At 38.3% G+C, this 13,864-nt stretch overlaps 1 protein-coding gene across 5 annotated transcripts in view; it reads left to right on the top strand.

Annotated features, from left to right (window-relative positions):
• Nucleotides 1–13,864, top strand: part of LOC134745782 (embryonic polarity protein dorsal) — a 72,602-nt gene that overhangs the window by 48,128 nt on the left and 10,610 nt on the right. For 3 of the 5 annotated variants that reach the window (XM_063679901.1, XM_063679894.1, XM_063679886.1), the window contains exons 6-13: nucleotides 2,728–2,960; nucleotides 3,158–3,313; nucleotides 3,576–3,654; nucleotides 5,314–5,391; nucleotides 10,746–10,784; nucleotides 11,187–11,287; nucleotides 11,531–11,689; nucleotides 13,679–13,846. In XM_063679901.1, coding sequence (XP_063535971.1) covers nucleotides 2,728–2,960; nucleotides 3,158–3,313; nucleotides 3,576–3,654; nucleotides 5,314–5,391; nucleotides 10,746–10,784; nucleotides 11,187–11,287; nucleotides 11,531–11,689; nucleotides 13,679–13,846 — 1,013 coding nt within the window. Of the gene's footprint in view, nucleotides 1–2,727; nucleotides 2,961–3,157; nucleotides 3,314–3,575; nucleotides 5,392–10,745; nucleotides 10,785–11,186; nucleotides 11,288–11,530; nucleotides 11,690–13,678; nucleotides 13,847–13,864 lie in introns of those variants that run through there. The other 2 variants (XM_063679879.1, XM_063679872.1) reach the window with 1 other exon arrangement.

The following is a 13,864-nucleotide window of genomic DNA, read 5'->3' as shown; positions in this document are numbered from 1 at the left end:
ACAAACGTGCTCCTCATTTACCTCTCTGGATATTAACATTATTAAAAATATTTTGACACAATTTGTTGTATATCAACTATCAACCACAGCTATGCCCCTACGTTTGATTTTTATTGAATTTTTAATTATTATAAGAGTCGTAACATTTGTATGAAATCTGTTTTTCGCACCTAATTTTCACAATAATCAATAAATCAAAAAGTCAAACGTAGGGGGGTATAGCTATGGTTGATATAATATATCAAATGATGTAAAAATATTTTCCATAATGTCAATATCAAGAGAGGAAAATGGGGACAACGTTTGTATGGAGAAGCGGCCTTCCCCTTTCCTCCTAATGGTAAAAGGCAATCTTCTGGCAGATTAATTCGTTAATAAATTTAGTGTACATACTAGTCATTATAACGAAGCATGGTTTTATTATGACTAATGCTACGTTGGTTATGGTGTCAGACGTCAGACCCCATTCTGTATTAAAATGTGACCTGGCACAAGGCCGGCAAATAATTACCAAACTAGATTGCTGCAGGTCATAGTTGAAAATAACACGATTGGCCGCAGCGCAGCTCGTCATGGCCGGGACGGGAATAGCGGGACGGAAATACTTCTTTTGTAGCTCCAGCCGAGCCGGCCCGAATGCCATTATCGGCCTAAGCCTGGGCTAATACCTCGGTCTAATATATTATTATATAATATAACAATTTCTACTTCATTCAAACAAATATTCGGTCATGAGCAATTTGACCTCGATAAAACTTTTGGACTTTTAGTAGTCTAACGTCTAACCTTTATATCAAAGATACATTGATTGAGTAAGATGCAAAAAATCTCGTGCTTCGAATTTGACAGGTAAACGAGATGGCGCTGTAGAGCTCCATACATTTTGCGGTAAAAATTGTGAAAAGTTGACGTTTGGCAATTCAGGGACCCCAAAACATACGGCGCAGTACAGCGCCATCTATTTTGGATGTCAAACTAAGGGGCACGTTTTTTTCTTAGACGACTATAAAGAGGTCTATTACAATCAATTATCTTTGCTTTATATAAAATCTTTTGAATTCGAATTTCATGGCACCGTGCGAAGTGCATGGTGGGGGTAAGTAAAGCGCTCGCAGCGCATAAGGTGGTAAAAATAGGCACTAACAGGAGTTAGCGTTTTTCGTTTTATCAAAGAATAAGTAATAGTATTATCATACAGAACGGCCACGCACCGCCCCGCCCCGACTCGAATTACCTCGCCCCGCGACAGCAGATTGACGGCCGTTTGCCGGCCGCTCAGTACAAAGCAACTTACTCACACTACGACGCGTGTACAGACGTGCCGTTCACACAGAAACGCAAGTGATTTTTGATATATAGCGTGTCCGCCCTGTGGTTTTATACAAGTTATATGGCTCGAAATGGAACTTTAACGTACGTAACTGCATTAAAAGGCCTATACATGTAATCAGATTAGATAATAAATTATCATATTACAGACTTATTGTATAACATCTTACTGAGATTGTTGCAACCGTATTTTTAAAAACCGGCCAAGTCCGCGTCGGACTCGCGCAGGAAGGGTTCCGAACCATTACGCAAAAAACGGCAAAAAATCACGTTTGTTGTATGGTAGCCCCACTTAAATATTTATTTTATTCTGTTTTTAGTATTTGTTGTTATAGCGGCAACAGAAATACATCTGTGAAAATTTCAACTGTCTAGCTATCACGGTTCATGACATACAACCTGGTGACAGACAGACGGACAGGCAGACAGACGGACAGTGGAGTCTTAGTAATAGGGTTCCGTTTTTACCCTTTGGGTAAGGCACCCTAAAATAGTACATTTCGATGTTAGTGCGGAAAGTATGACATTACTACACGAGTAACGAGATATCTTGCCACGAGCCGCAGGCGAGTGGCAAGACTCGGGACGAGTGAAGAATGACATTTCCGCACGTGTATCGAACGACGTTTTTTTAATACAGTTGCGAAAAAATAAGAAAAACAACAAGTAAGGAATTCGAAACTTTTATATTATTAATTCTGTGACATTATTGACATTATTAAGAGGTGTTTTTTTAGCATTTATTCGACTAAAATCTTGAATGGATTTTGTTATTATTATTGAACCCACTTCATACAACATTGTACACATTGTATTGTTTTACAAATATAAAACATTGTACTATTATTACGTAAATATCGTTATTTACGATTATTTGAATATCGTATATTTATAAAAACAATATCGAATGTTGCCTTTGGAAACTTAAAACATTCTTGCAGTAAGAAAAAACGCCTCTTCTTTGACAGGCGTTCCGTTCCATTCAGACAACTTATTAAGAACGGTTTTTCAACATTAAAAAATAAACGTGTTATAATACTTATAATGATGAAGAGGTAAGTAATAAAATATGAAATATGCATATTTTTCGTATTCTTACATTAACAGTAGGTTTTTAAGTTGATTACGACGTTTAAAGGAAACTAATATTAACACTCATCAATAAGTAGTCATGAATTGGAACAAGTATACATTTTAAAAAATTGGAAAAGTAAAAAGCACTAGTTCGCGAAAACCAACTTTCCACACGCTAAACAGCCACGAAAAGTAGCACTTTTTGAGCAACTGTATTAAAAATAATATTTACAACACCATATAGTATTTGAACGCTTGGCGTCCGTTCACCTTTTCGTGTTGACGTAGAGTTAATAATGTAAAAAAATCTCGTGTCCATTCCAGCTGGCTTCAGTCACAAAAACCAACCCCAAAACATCGATCTGAACGCCGTCCGGCTGTGCTTTCAAGTGTACATCCCCGGCGGTAACACCAGTAAGATCAAGCAGGCGCTAGTCCCGGTGGTGTCGGATGTCATCTACGACAAGAAGGCCATGTGCGAGCTGCAGATCAACCGGCTCAGCACGTGTGCGGCCAGCGTGCGCGGCGGCACCGAGCTCATACTGCTCTGTGAGAAGGTACAAACCGATTAATGCACCGAACATTATCTTGTTACAGTTAGGGTTATTCTTGTGGCAGCTGTGTCGGGACAGTTATACACACAAAACATTACCTACTAGATTATTTTTGTGTCTTTCGACGGTTTGCCGGAAACATTTGTTAACCCACAATGGCCACAATTCACAAATGTTTAAAATAATCTGATTTTATTCAGGTAACCCGCGACGACGTGGACGTGGTGTTCAGCCAGGCGTTCGACGACGGCTCCGTGTGGGAGGCGTCCGCCAACATCGTGCTGGTGCACAAACAGGTCGCCATCGCCTTCCAGGCGCCGGCCTACCGAGACCCCATGTGCATGGAAAACGTCAAGGTAACTTACTAAAAGCTTAGGCCGCTCTCCTTGACTTGACGCCTGATTTTCAATTGTAGTGGCCTTTCTATTGCTGAAATTGACACGAATTTGGCCGAATATAATGTCCATATTCCTATTACAAAAATAAGCAAATAATTTGGTGAACAGTACAGACTGTACTGTACAGGTAAACACACAGAGTTAGATAGGTAGGTATGTATGTATATAGTAAACGAGATGGCAGTGAATCAAGCTTCTTAAATTGATATACCTTTCGCAGGTGAAGATATTTCTTAAGCGGGTATCGGACGGCGCCCGCAGCGTGCCGGTGGACTTCGAGTACACGCCCGAGTACGCAGGTACCTCTTGCAAGGCGCTCCCCGACCGCACCGTGCTCTCGCTGCTGCTCGCCGACCGCACAGACTCCAACAACAACGACGACAAGCGCGCCAGCTGCTCCAGCGCCAGCGTCAGCGCCAGCGACTCCGGCGACAGCGGCGAGGCCGACATCGCCGACCTCAACGGCACCGTCTCCGACTCGCCCCTCAAAACCGAGAAGGGCCTCGACGAGCTCCTCGACCAGGTCGCGGAGCTCGACGAGATCTATACCGAGAATCGCACGCGTTTGCAGAACGTCGCCAGCGCGGAGAGCGAGGACGCTGACGACTTTAACGACGCCGGCACCTACACTAGCCTCCAGCTCGCGTTCAGGAACCCCGTTCTGATCTCCGAACCGGAGCAGTACGAGGATGTTCAGGTGCAGACGTACCGCGGCCCCATTATAGAATTTGCGCCCCTCAAGCGGGACACGGACGACGAGCGCGCCCCCCCTTTGCCTCCTAAACGCGTTCGTAAAACTCCTTCGGTCGAGGGTTTTAAAACTTCCCAGACTTCCGTGAACAGCTTCCTGAAGCCGGGTCGACAGTTACCTGTAACACGTAACTTAGACACTAGCCGAACTGAACTTACCATGGCTAGGAGCGAGCCGGCGTTGCCACCTGCGCCTAAGAAGCGTTCCTTTCTCTCCCGTCTCTTTAGACGAAAGGAAAAATCACCCGCTCCTAGTATTAAATCTGAAGGCAAAGCGAGCAAGAAGAGTAAACCGGTGGGCCGCTCTGTGAGCAGCGTGTCCGGTGTGCGACCGTCCAAGTTCAAGTCGTCCGTGTCTCACGCGTCTCTAAAAGATAACGCGTCCGGTACAGGCCTTAGCTACGCGGATAGCGTCACCCACATTTCGCTTCACGGGGACGACAATGAGAAAACAACTTCTCAGACTCGTCTATCCCGACCCGCGAGCTTACACCCCTTGCCACCGACAGACGGTGATACCATCCTTGTGGCTGAAAGCGTTTTAGCCTTGGATGCTTCTCAGTTTAAAAAGCTCCAGGATGACTTGGATTTAACCGATGCCGAACACTACGCTTTATACATGGCGGTCGCTCCACATGCTACAGTGTCCGAGTTTGACGAAACTAGTTGTTACTATTCGCCGGTAGATGGAAGCAAATTTCAAAATTAACCGGTTGTAATGGAAATAAAACACTAGGCTTTCAATTATTTTCTGACTATAAACACTAGTCTGAGACTTGACAAATCTAGTCCGCCCCGTACTTGGCCAAATTTTTCTAGTATTTTTTCCCCTAGGGTAGTAACCTATTAGGCCTCTGCGCCAACTTTAAATTATAATTACCATACGCGATACAATACAGTAACGCCATTGCCTCAACTAAAGGCAGCTGCTAAGTTTAATTAGAAGGTTTTGTAGTGGGATGACATACAACTTCGTCTGATTGAGTCGACACGACGCATATCAAAATTACCCAAGTTCTCAAAATATGTTCTCTGATTTGACATTTATTTCATTTCTGTCATAATTCAACTGAAGTATTGTTGATATGCATCGACACAATTCTATGTATATAATATATAAATATGACATCTATTTTGAAAGAAAGCTGCATATTGCTGTTATATGTATATGTAATGTGTGTTAATAATGTTTTCTTGCTATGTTCTAGATTCGGATTATTTAAGTAATAAAAAGCGGAAGACGGCGCAGAATATAGATTCTTTCTTAGCTACGTACAAGCAAGACAGTGAGTTTTGTATTGTACAGTCCGTTAACTCTCAGAATGACCTTCGGATTTTTGAAGGATACATCGGGTATCGGCGGTAACACGCGAAGGTGATACTGCTGTTCTGCTTTCTTATTAACTCACAAAAAGTTTTAAACTTACCGCAAAAAGTTAAGGATACCTATTGTCTCAATGTTAAATAAGCCCTAATTTAATGACATTATGCTTAATATTCGGTTGATGACTATATTGCGATTTGATTTTTTGTCATAATCTAAATAAAATAGAATCAGAATTTGAAATTCGAACGTCATTTACTACTTCTGTCGGAAATTATATAGAGTTGATAATACCAGTCAAATATTTTAATTCATATGGTAAAATTATACAATTGGAAAATTGTAATATTATTGTAATTTTCAAAACTATAGTGTGAGCCTATTCAACATCAGTCATTTGTATTAATTATAAATTGGTCTTAATTTAAAAAAAAATATATATATATATATATATATATATATATATACGGAAGTCTTCTTCACATTTAATTGCGTGTTGACTTCTTTTTTAAGTTTCCGCTTATTTTGAAAAATACTTATACATTATATGTATATGATTTCCCGTGATTGACCATTTACAGAAATACCCTTTTTCAGACGAGCCCATTAAGTTAGTTGCCAAAAAATATGAAATTAAATATTTACCTACTAGTTATGGTGGTATTAACTACTCTATATAGTTTAAGGCTGAAAAGACGACTGCACTCTTTGGGTTGGATTGCAACTAAATTATCAAGAAACTGTCATTTTCTATTACGCGATTACGTCCGATTTTACCCGAAAAACTAATATCATTGTGAGAGTTAACGGACTGTATTTACACTATTTAATTATTTAGTATGGTGATGGATTATACGATAAACAACTCATTAGTTGGCATCTCATTCATGTATTTATCCTGTCTTACAGGTGTTGCAGATAATATAATTATAAGTATTGATTGGGCTTAAGAATAATATTATGCCATTTACTGAGGTGTTTTATCCGTCTCTTTTACGAGGTATTTAGATATTTTTCCAAAGTATACAATTATTTCGGACATAGGTGGATGCATTCATTTTTCCTTTTTATATGTTTTAATGAAGCCAGTAGTTGCCGTTATCGGGTTATGGTGGAATGTCTTAACTTTAAAAAAATAATTTTATTTATATATATTCTTGCCACGTTCAAAGTAACCTGGACGATAAATTTTGCTAGTTGTAAGTATCTTAGGCAAAATTTGGCATAGCTTATCTCAATATTTGCCATTTATTTATACACATTATATGTATCTTGCAGCAGACACACGATTTAACGTTCGAAATTACGACCTTCACCTTTTGTTGATTAATATTAAAAGTAAACGATATAATGGCTATCATAGACTCGATAGCCATTATATCCCTACTAGACCATACTAGACGTGTTACTAGGGCGAAGACTACCCGCAGTATTTTTTAAAATTAATATTGGATAATAAATCTCATATAATATATATTAACTCTTGTTATAATAGATGCACGGATAAACGGGGTTAGGTGATAACCACCTTATCCTTCCATTTGCTTCTATTTATATTATAACGTGTTTTTGATAATGTATGTATACCAAGTGTAATTTAAGACAAAGCCACTATTAGGACTGGCTCTTATATATTCATTGCGTGCACGGTGCACGGTATCCTACACACACTCCAGACGATGCGTGGAAAGTTGACATGTAGGTATAGGATGCCGCTTCTGTCGTTTGTTTACCATTTATACATATATTTATCTTATAAGTCGTAATAATTCGTGTAGTACCTATACTGCACATGGTCTAGGTAATATTATGGCTCCTCTACATGATGGACCATCATAGTGGGCCACTAAGATGGGCCAGCGTGTAGAGAGGGTAGTGGGTGTCAGATGGCTTATGGCGCGGCGGGATGGGCCATAAGCATCTGACACCATTAATTAAATCAATGGTGGTGGTGTTACTAACTTAATATGTACTATTGTCATAATTCTTTTTATTTTTTATTTGTTGTTAAGTTTACCAATTACTTATATTTATATTTTGTTCGGGTTCGATTCCCGGTTGTTCGTTATGTTGATTTCTGGTTTTGGGACGTTGAGTTTTGTTGTGCATTTGGTTTTAAGTAACTTATAAAGTTAGTTATTTTAAACGTTGAACTTTGTGTACTTTATTTAGTTGCGTTTTTTCTTGGGATATTTAATCCTAGTTGAAATTATTTTTTTCGTGACTAAAAATAAGTGTCGGCGATCTATCGTCGTAAAAACCGTGTAAAGAAACTAGCTGACACAAGATAACCATACAAACCAATTATAACAATAATACATACATCTCAAATAATGTCACGAAGGAAATAGTCCGGTACTCATACAGAACAGAATTATTACTGCACTGTGAAATAAAAGATGCTCTTCTATTCATGGTTTTAAGCCGTAGGTAATGTTATGTATAGTGCATCTTACAAAGATACTACTACTCTACTGCACAGTAGCCATTTTATATGACGTAATTTAAATATTCTGTATGAGACCTATAGGGTCCGTTGTAACAACCTGCAATCGGAATCCTAAGTTAGAGCTAAGAGCCACTATGATCGCATAGTGTTGCACTCTGCAGTTCGGTGTTACTAGTACAAAGTCTTAAATACACTATTTGTATGCTAATGTGGGTATGTGTGCTGCTAATATCAAAGATTCTGAACGTTAATTAATGTATATTTTAGTTTCACTACTTTCACTGTCATTGTGTCGATGGTGATGGTGACTGATTGTGGTTGCTATTTATCACAGATTTCAATCTTTTTTTCATCACGTTATTCATACATGTAAATTATGTATGAAACTTCACTAAAGCTTAATTTTGGCAACTTAGCAGTACGTGATACACTAGCGAAAGGATATTTGATAGTATGATCGAATTTCTACTAGGTGTTTATTCCTGATTATCCAAGATTCAGGAAGGGAACTATAAAACTAAATTAAAAGTAGGATAACAAAAGTATTAATACGTTGTGACAACACGTTGACATGTGATGTTGAACATTCACAACTACTATTCTACCCCAAGCACCAGGCATAACAACCATTGCATAATAAAACTGATGCTATTAAGTAAAAAAACGTTTCAACTAGTTTTCTCATGTATGATTATTGATTATTAATGCCCGGTGGGGTAGAATTATTGCGAAGAGCAATATATGTAAAAATATAACATATTGAGGAATGTTAATGTTAATATTTAATTTAATTTAATGTGTTATGTTGAAGCTTGAATTATATGAATTTTTTTATAAAAGTACGACATTATATTTATGTGCAATATTTTATTTATAATACCTGGGTGTTTTTTAGTCACTTGCAATAATTTACGGGGTGAATATATAGGTCATACTGAACAACTTTTACTTTGGGTCAACCCCGTCATCGCGAAAAAAAATTGACTCTCATACAAAATATCAACATCAGACCAGCCAAAATGTATGAAACAGCCAATTTTTTTCGCGGTTTCGGGTTTGGTCCCATAGTAAAAGTTACTCCGTATGACCTGTATATTCACCTCGTAAATTATTGGAGGTGACTAAAAAAACAGGCTGAATATACGTATATTATAAAATAAAAGTATACACAAATGTTTCATAACCACGTAACTGTCATTTATGAAAAACTAGTGGCACTGTGTTTTCCAGCTTATTAGTTTGCTATACTAAAAACAAGTTTCACAACACGACCGACTAAGTTAAGTCTACAGTGAAATTAATGTATTTAGCAACACGAACATAACCGTCATATTGTCGTAGAAGTTCAACGTTTATGCTTGTGTTTATGTGTAAATAAATATATCTATTTCTTTTCATACTTCACATAGCGAGACTATAGTCCGTTTTTTTCAGTTTAAATTTTTTATAACCTCTATTGGTAACCTTTTTCCTCCAAAATTAAATCTGAGTAACTATGTACTGTATTATAGTGTCGTTTACATATTATTGTACCGCAAGCATTTTAGAAACCACTACTTTTGAGGTTAGAAAAAATATAATCTTGAAAAAAAAAAAGCCAATATTGAAGATAAAGTGTTTTCAGTGTTTTTAAATTTAAGAAAAGGCACACTAAAAGGTGCTTTCAGTTGTAGGTCGTCGACTTTCATATTCGTAGGTATATGAAAATTGAAAACCCCAGACAGTGTCATAGCAACACAACATTAACTGCCCTCCGGAGCTACCTAAATGCACTTTTAATGTAAAGATGTATAAAATACATTTGAATGTAAAGTAAGATACCTACTTCCTACTTAATATACAGCGAGAGTGGGAATCGGACTTACCGCTATTGGTGCCAATTTTTATATAAAAAACGGGAATTTCGCAGTGCGAAACACACTATCGTACTGCCTGCAACATTCAACAACATCACTAAAATATACATATTGTACAAAGTATGTACTATTATACTATGTCAAACATATCTACAACGAAATGTATTTGTATTGTTAAAGATTTTAGATGAATGTACAATATGCAAAAGATCCAATGTTTGAACCAGGCTGCAAAGCGATATAAGTACGAATCATTTTGTAGTCCTTTATTATATCTAGTTTTTACACTTTTATAAAACAATATATTTTTGGTACACAAGCTTGAGTGACATGGAAACTATTAATACGCTAATAAAATATTGAGTGTTTTTTTTTCATCGCACACCCAGTTTTTCCTTAATCTGAAGAGGTACGATGTTGTTTTGTGGCATGGTTGTGTTTGAATATCCCAATAAATTTCCGTTGCATAAAGAAGAATTTTTGTATATACATGCTTAAGAGAAGTAAAATACGTGACTTGACAATTTTTTTGATTGGTACCTAATGTGCTTCTTTATGTAACGATGTTTCCAAATAGTTCTATATAAAAGATTTTGTTTTACATAATATTTATAATAGATTTTAGTAATTATTCGAGTTCGACGTTTAAAATGCATGTCTTATTTTATATCTTTTAAGTTTTCAACATTTACTGTTTTTGAGCCTGATATTTTATTTTGCGTTTAGATGTTATTTTAGGCTAATCACTATATTATCTGCATGGTTGATATTTAGTCTAATATAATAATGGTCCTCCATTAGTTTTATGTTAACTTATTTTCGTATCGAAACGACGAGCACATTGTGTATCTCACGTATTTTATTTTCTTATGTATTTCATATCAGTTGCTAACTCATGGTAAGCTTACGCATCGTGCTAGCCGTCCGAAGCATTGAGTGTATATTGTGTTTTTATAAATCATTTTCCATGTAACATGCAAAAATAATACTTAAGAGTATTTTATCTTTCAGTGGGATTTCACGAGTCGGCCATTAAAAAGGAACCAAGAGGTAGGTAAACAATAAATGTCATCCACATATTATAAATTTCCATATTTTTTATATACTTTTTAAATAGGGAATATTACGCGAAACTCTGCGTAGGTGGCGCCACTACCACAATCTGAGGGTCTATCGCGAAACAAGAAAATCGAAATTTCATTATCTAACATCTCTCTCACTCTTGCATATACTCTTGGATTCGCATTTCCCTGTAGGTCCTCTGTAAACAAACCGCCTTGATGCATAAATGTCATATCACTGAAAACTTGTCAAAAACCTGTTAAAGTTACGCCATGGTTTACTAAAAAGGCTAGTGCTGCACTCTGGTGGCACAGAGAACATTGCAGTAATATCCCCTATTATTGAAATGGTTATAGGGCATGCATTTTAATTAAAATATATGTTTCCCAGACGCAAGCCCGGCGCTGCAAATCCACAGCCCGCCGATGGCTGGCGTGGGCAGCCCGCACTACCCCCCGCCGCAGTACCGCGACCCCACCGACCAGTACCAGGTGAGTACCCGCACCCACCTCCGCTCAAACACAGCACATGATCAATCGGGCGTACTTCAGGCCTAGTCGAGTCTTTTATGACAGTTCCAACAGAGAAAAAAGGGATCGACGCTTGTGATGAAAGTTTTCACAAACAACAACCAGTAGGATTAATCTTGACACTAGTCTCGCATTAACAGCCCAAAAGTAACTAAAATAGATTTTAATATAATATAGTTGTGATATAGATAAACTTTTTTTCAGCAATGGATGCCGCCCGATCCCAACCTAGGCGTACCGAACACGAACCCATTCCTGCCGCACGCAGGGGACCCCCGGGGCTACTGGGGCCCTCAGAACTTCGCGCAAACCTCCCCGTCGCCCAACCACGCCGTGTCACCCAACATGTTGGGATTAGGAGATGTAGGTCTCACTTTGTTTGATAGAGCACAGCACAGACAGTGACGTTTCGTTCTAGTCCGGAGCAAATCCCAACTACGGCAGTACCTCCGCCTTATAGAAAGCCATAGCTACAATAGGACCGGAACCTACTAAGTGTTATTTTCCTGCTGGTGTATCAGGTCGAGCTATATGTTGACGACGGGGCACCTACGGAACCATGAATGCGTCCTTTGGCCTGTGTAGGCGCTCTGAGTGCAGGTGCGGTTCTCAGGGATATTCGGTGAAATGCCTGATGTCTGCTAGCAATCTACAAGTTAGTACGATTTCTGAGCCCAGGGGTTAATCTCCACCATGGAAGATGGAGCCACCAGCCTAGTGACTACTCTGGTGTGGTACTCGCTTCGGGAAGATCAGAGTGGAACTGGCTGTTACAGCAGGGTTCATACGCCGCGCCTGCAAACTTAGGTACCCAGATTGCCACCTTATGGCAAGTTGAAAATTTTTTTCATGATATGAGTCGATCAGGTTTGTTATGAGGATCAGACGTCTGTATGGGACCCATTGTCTTAAAGCAATACAAAAGTAACAAATGATAGTCAAAGTCTGGCAATCGCACTTTACTGACGAAACGCTCCTAAGAAAATGGCCATACATCGTGACGTCACGATGTAACGTCGCTATGGGTAAGTAATAGAACGTATACAAACATTACAAACCTATAATATATTGCTCAGATCATATAAATTCAATTTGTATCATTTTGTATGGCATAACGTGCAATAAGTATAACGGGCGATATGTATAACAATGAAACACTGATTTAAACTTTCACGATTTTTACTCATTATTATTTTCATTATTTATTTAGTTTTGTTTCTGTTGGGGGTTACAGTTCTAATCTAACCTACTTTTCTGGTAGCAGTTTCTGTCTGTTGGGGGTTACAGTTCTAATCTAACCTACTTTTTTGGTGGCAGTTTCTTTTTCTGGGGAGTGGGGGGTAACAGTTCTAACTTAATCTACTTTTCTGGTAGCAGTTTCTTTCTCTGAGGGGTCACAGTTCTAACCTAACCTACTTTTCTGGTAGCAGTTTTTCTCTGAGGGGTAACATTTCTAACCTAACCTACTTTTCTGACCGTAATTAGTTTGAAATTCTGAACTATCCAAATAACTAATAGCGAGTGACTAAACATACGTGAGTGAAACCGCTAAGCTAGCTAAGTTAATATGTCTCACGATAGTTTAATTCGATTATCCAAATGATTTTACCGATGTTTTGTGCAGATAGTTATATGGATGCGGTTTAGCAATAGTGTGTCAACCCACATTAATTTGCAATAAAATGTTAACTTTATTTGTACATTTTTGCTTAACAGCATACATATGAGATACGCACTCCGTCGCTATTGCTTAGAAGCCGTTTCGATGTACGGGAAACAAGGAAATTGCGATTTTGTCGGTGAAATATTGTGTTTATGTATATTGTTGCCATACAATATATTTTTTTATGAAATGTAAGGGATCGTATGTTACCATTATTGTGATATATGGATTCCGAATTGTCCGAAATAAATAATTTTTTTTTTCTCCCTTTTTGGAAGTTTGGAAAAAATTTAAATTTTGAAACTTTGAGGGCTTGTACTTTTTTATTATTCCCATATATTTTTCAAGTTTCCAATTGTGATCAATTGCTCATTTCCTATCCATTTAACTTAGATTTTGTTATAAAATTCAACACGTGTCAACAACCCTATTAGGCATGTTGCAATAAGGTACTCTTCGAAAGCCGCAAAACTATGTGACACGCTCTTATGGCTCTACCAATAAAATCGTGTCAGATATTTTTGCGGCCTTCGTTGTGTAACATATTATTGCAGGTGACTGTACATATGGCCCTTTAAATTTTCGACATACGCACGTATAGTGCTAGTTACCGCACTAGGGGGTAAATTAGCACCATATATGTACTGTAAACGTATGTTATATAGTGATTTATTTTTGTTGTAATTTAGACAATGTCACCACAACACCGGCTGTCACCGAATATGCAAAACATACCGGGCCCCTCCATGGCGATGAACCCGAGCATGGTGCAGATGTCCCCGCTGCAGGGCGGCGTGTCGCCCGGGCACCAGCCGTCCCCCATGCTGCACACGTCGCCCCCGCACATGCAGCCCATGGTAGGTCATATAGTGGAG

Source organism: Cydia strobilella, chromosome 1 (genome assembly GCF_947568885.1).
Source record: "Cydia strobilella chromosome 1, ilCydStro3.1, whole genome shotgun sequence".
In the NCBI taxonomy this organism is placed as follows: domain Eukaryota; kingdom Metazoa; phylum Arthropoda; class Insecta; order Lepidoptera; family Tortricidae; genus Cydia; species Cydia strobilella.
Note: the sequence above shows the minus strand (reverse complement) of the source record. Positions and strands in the feature narration are given on the sequence as shown.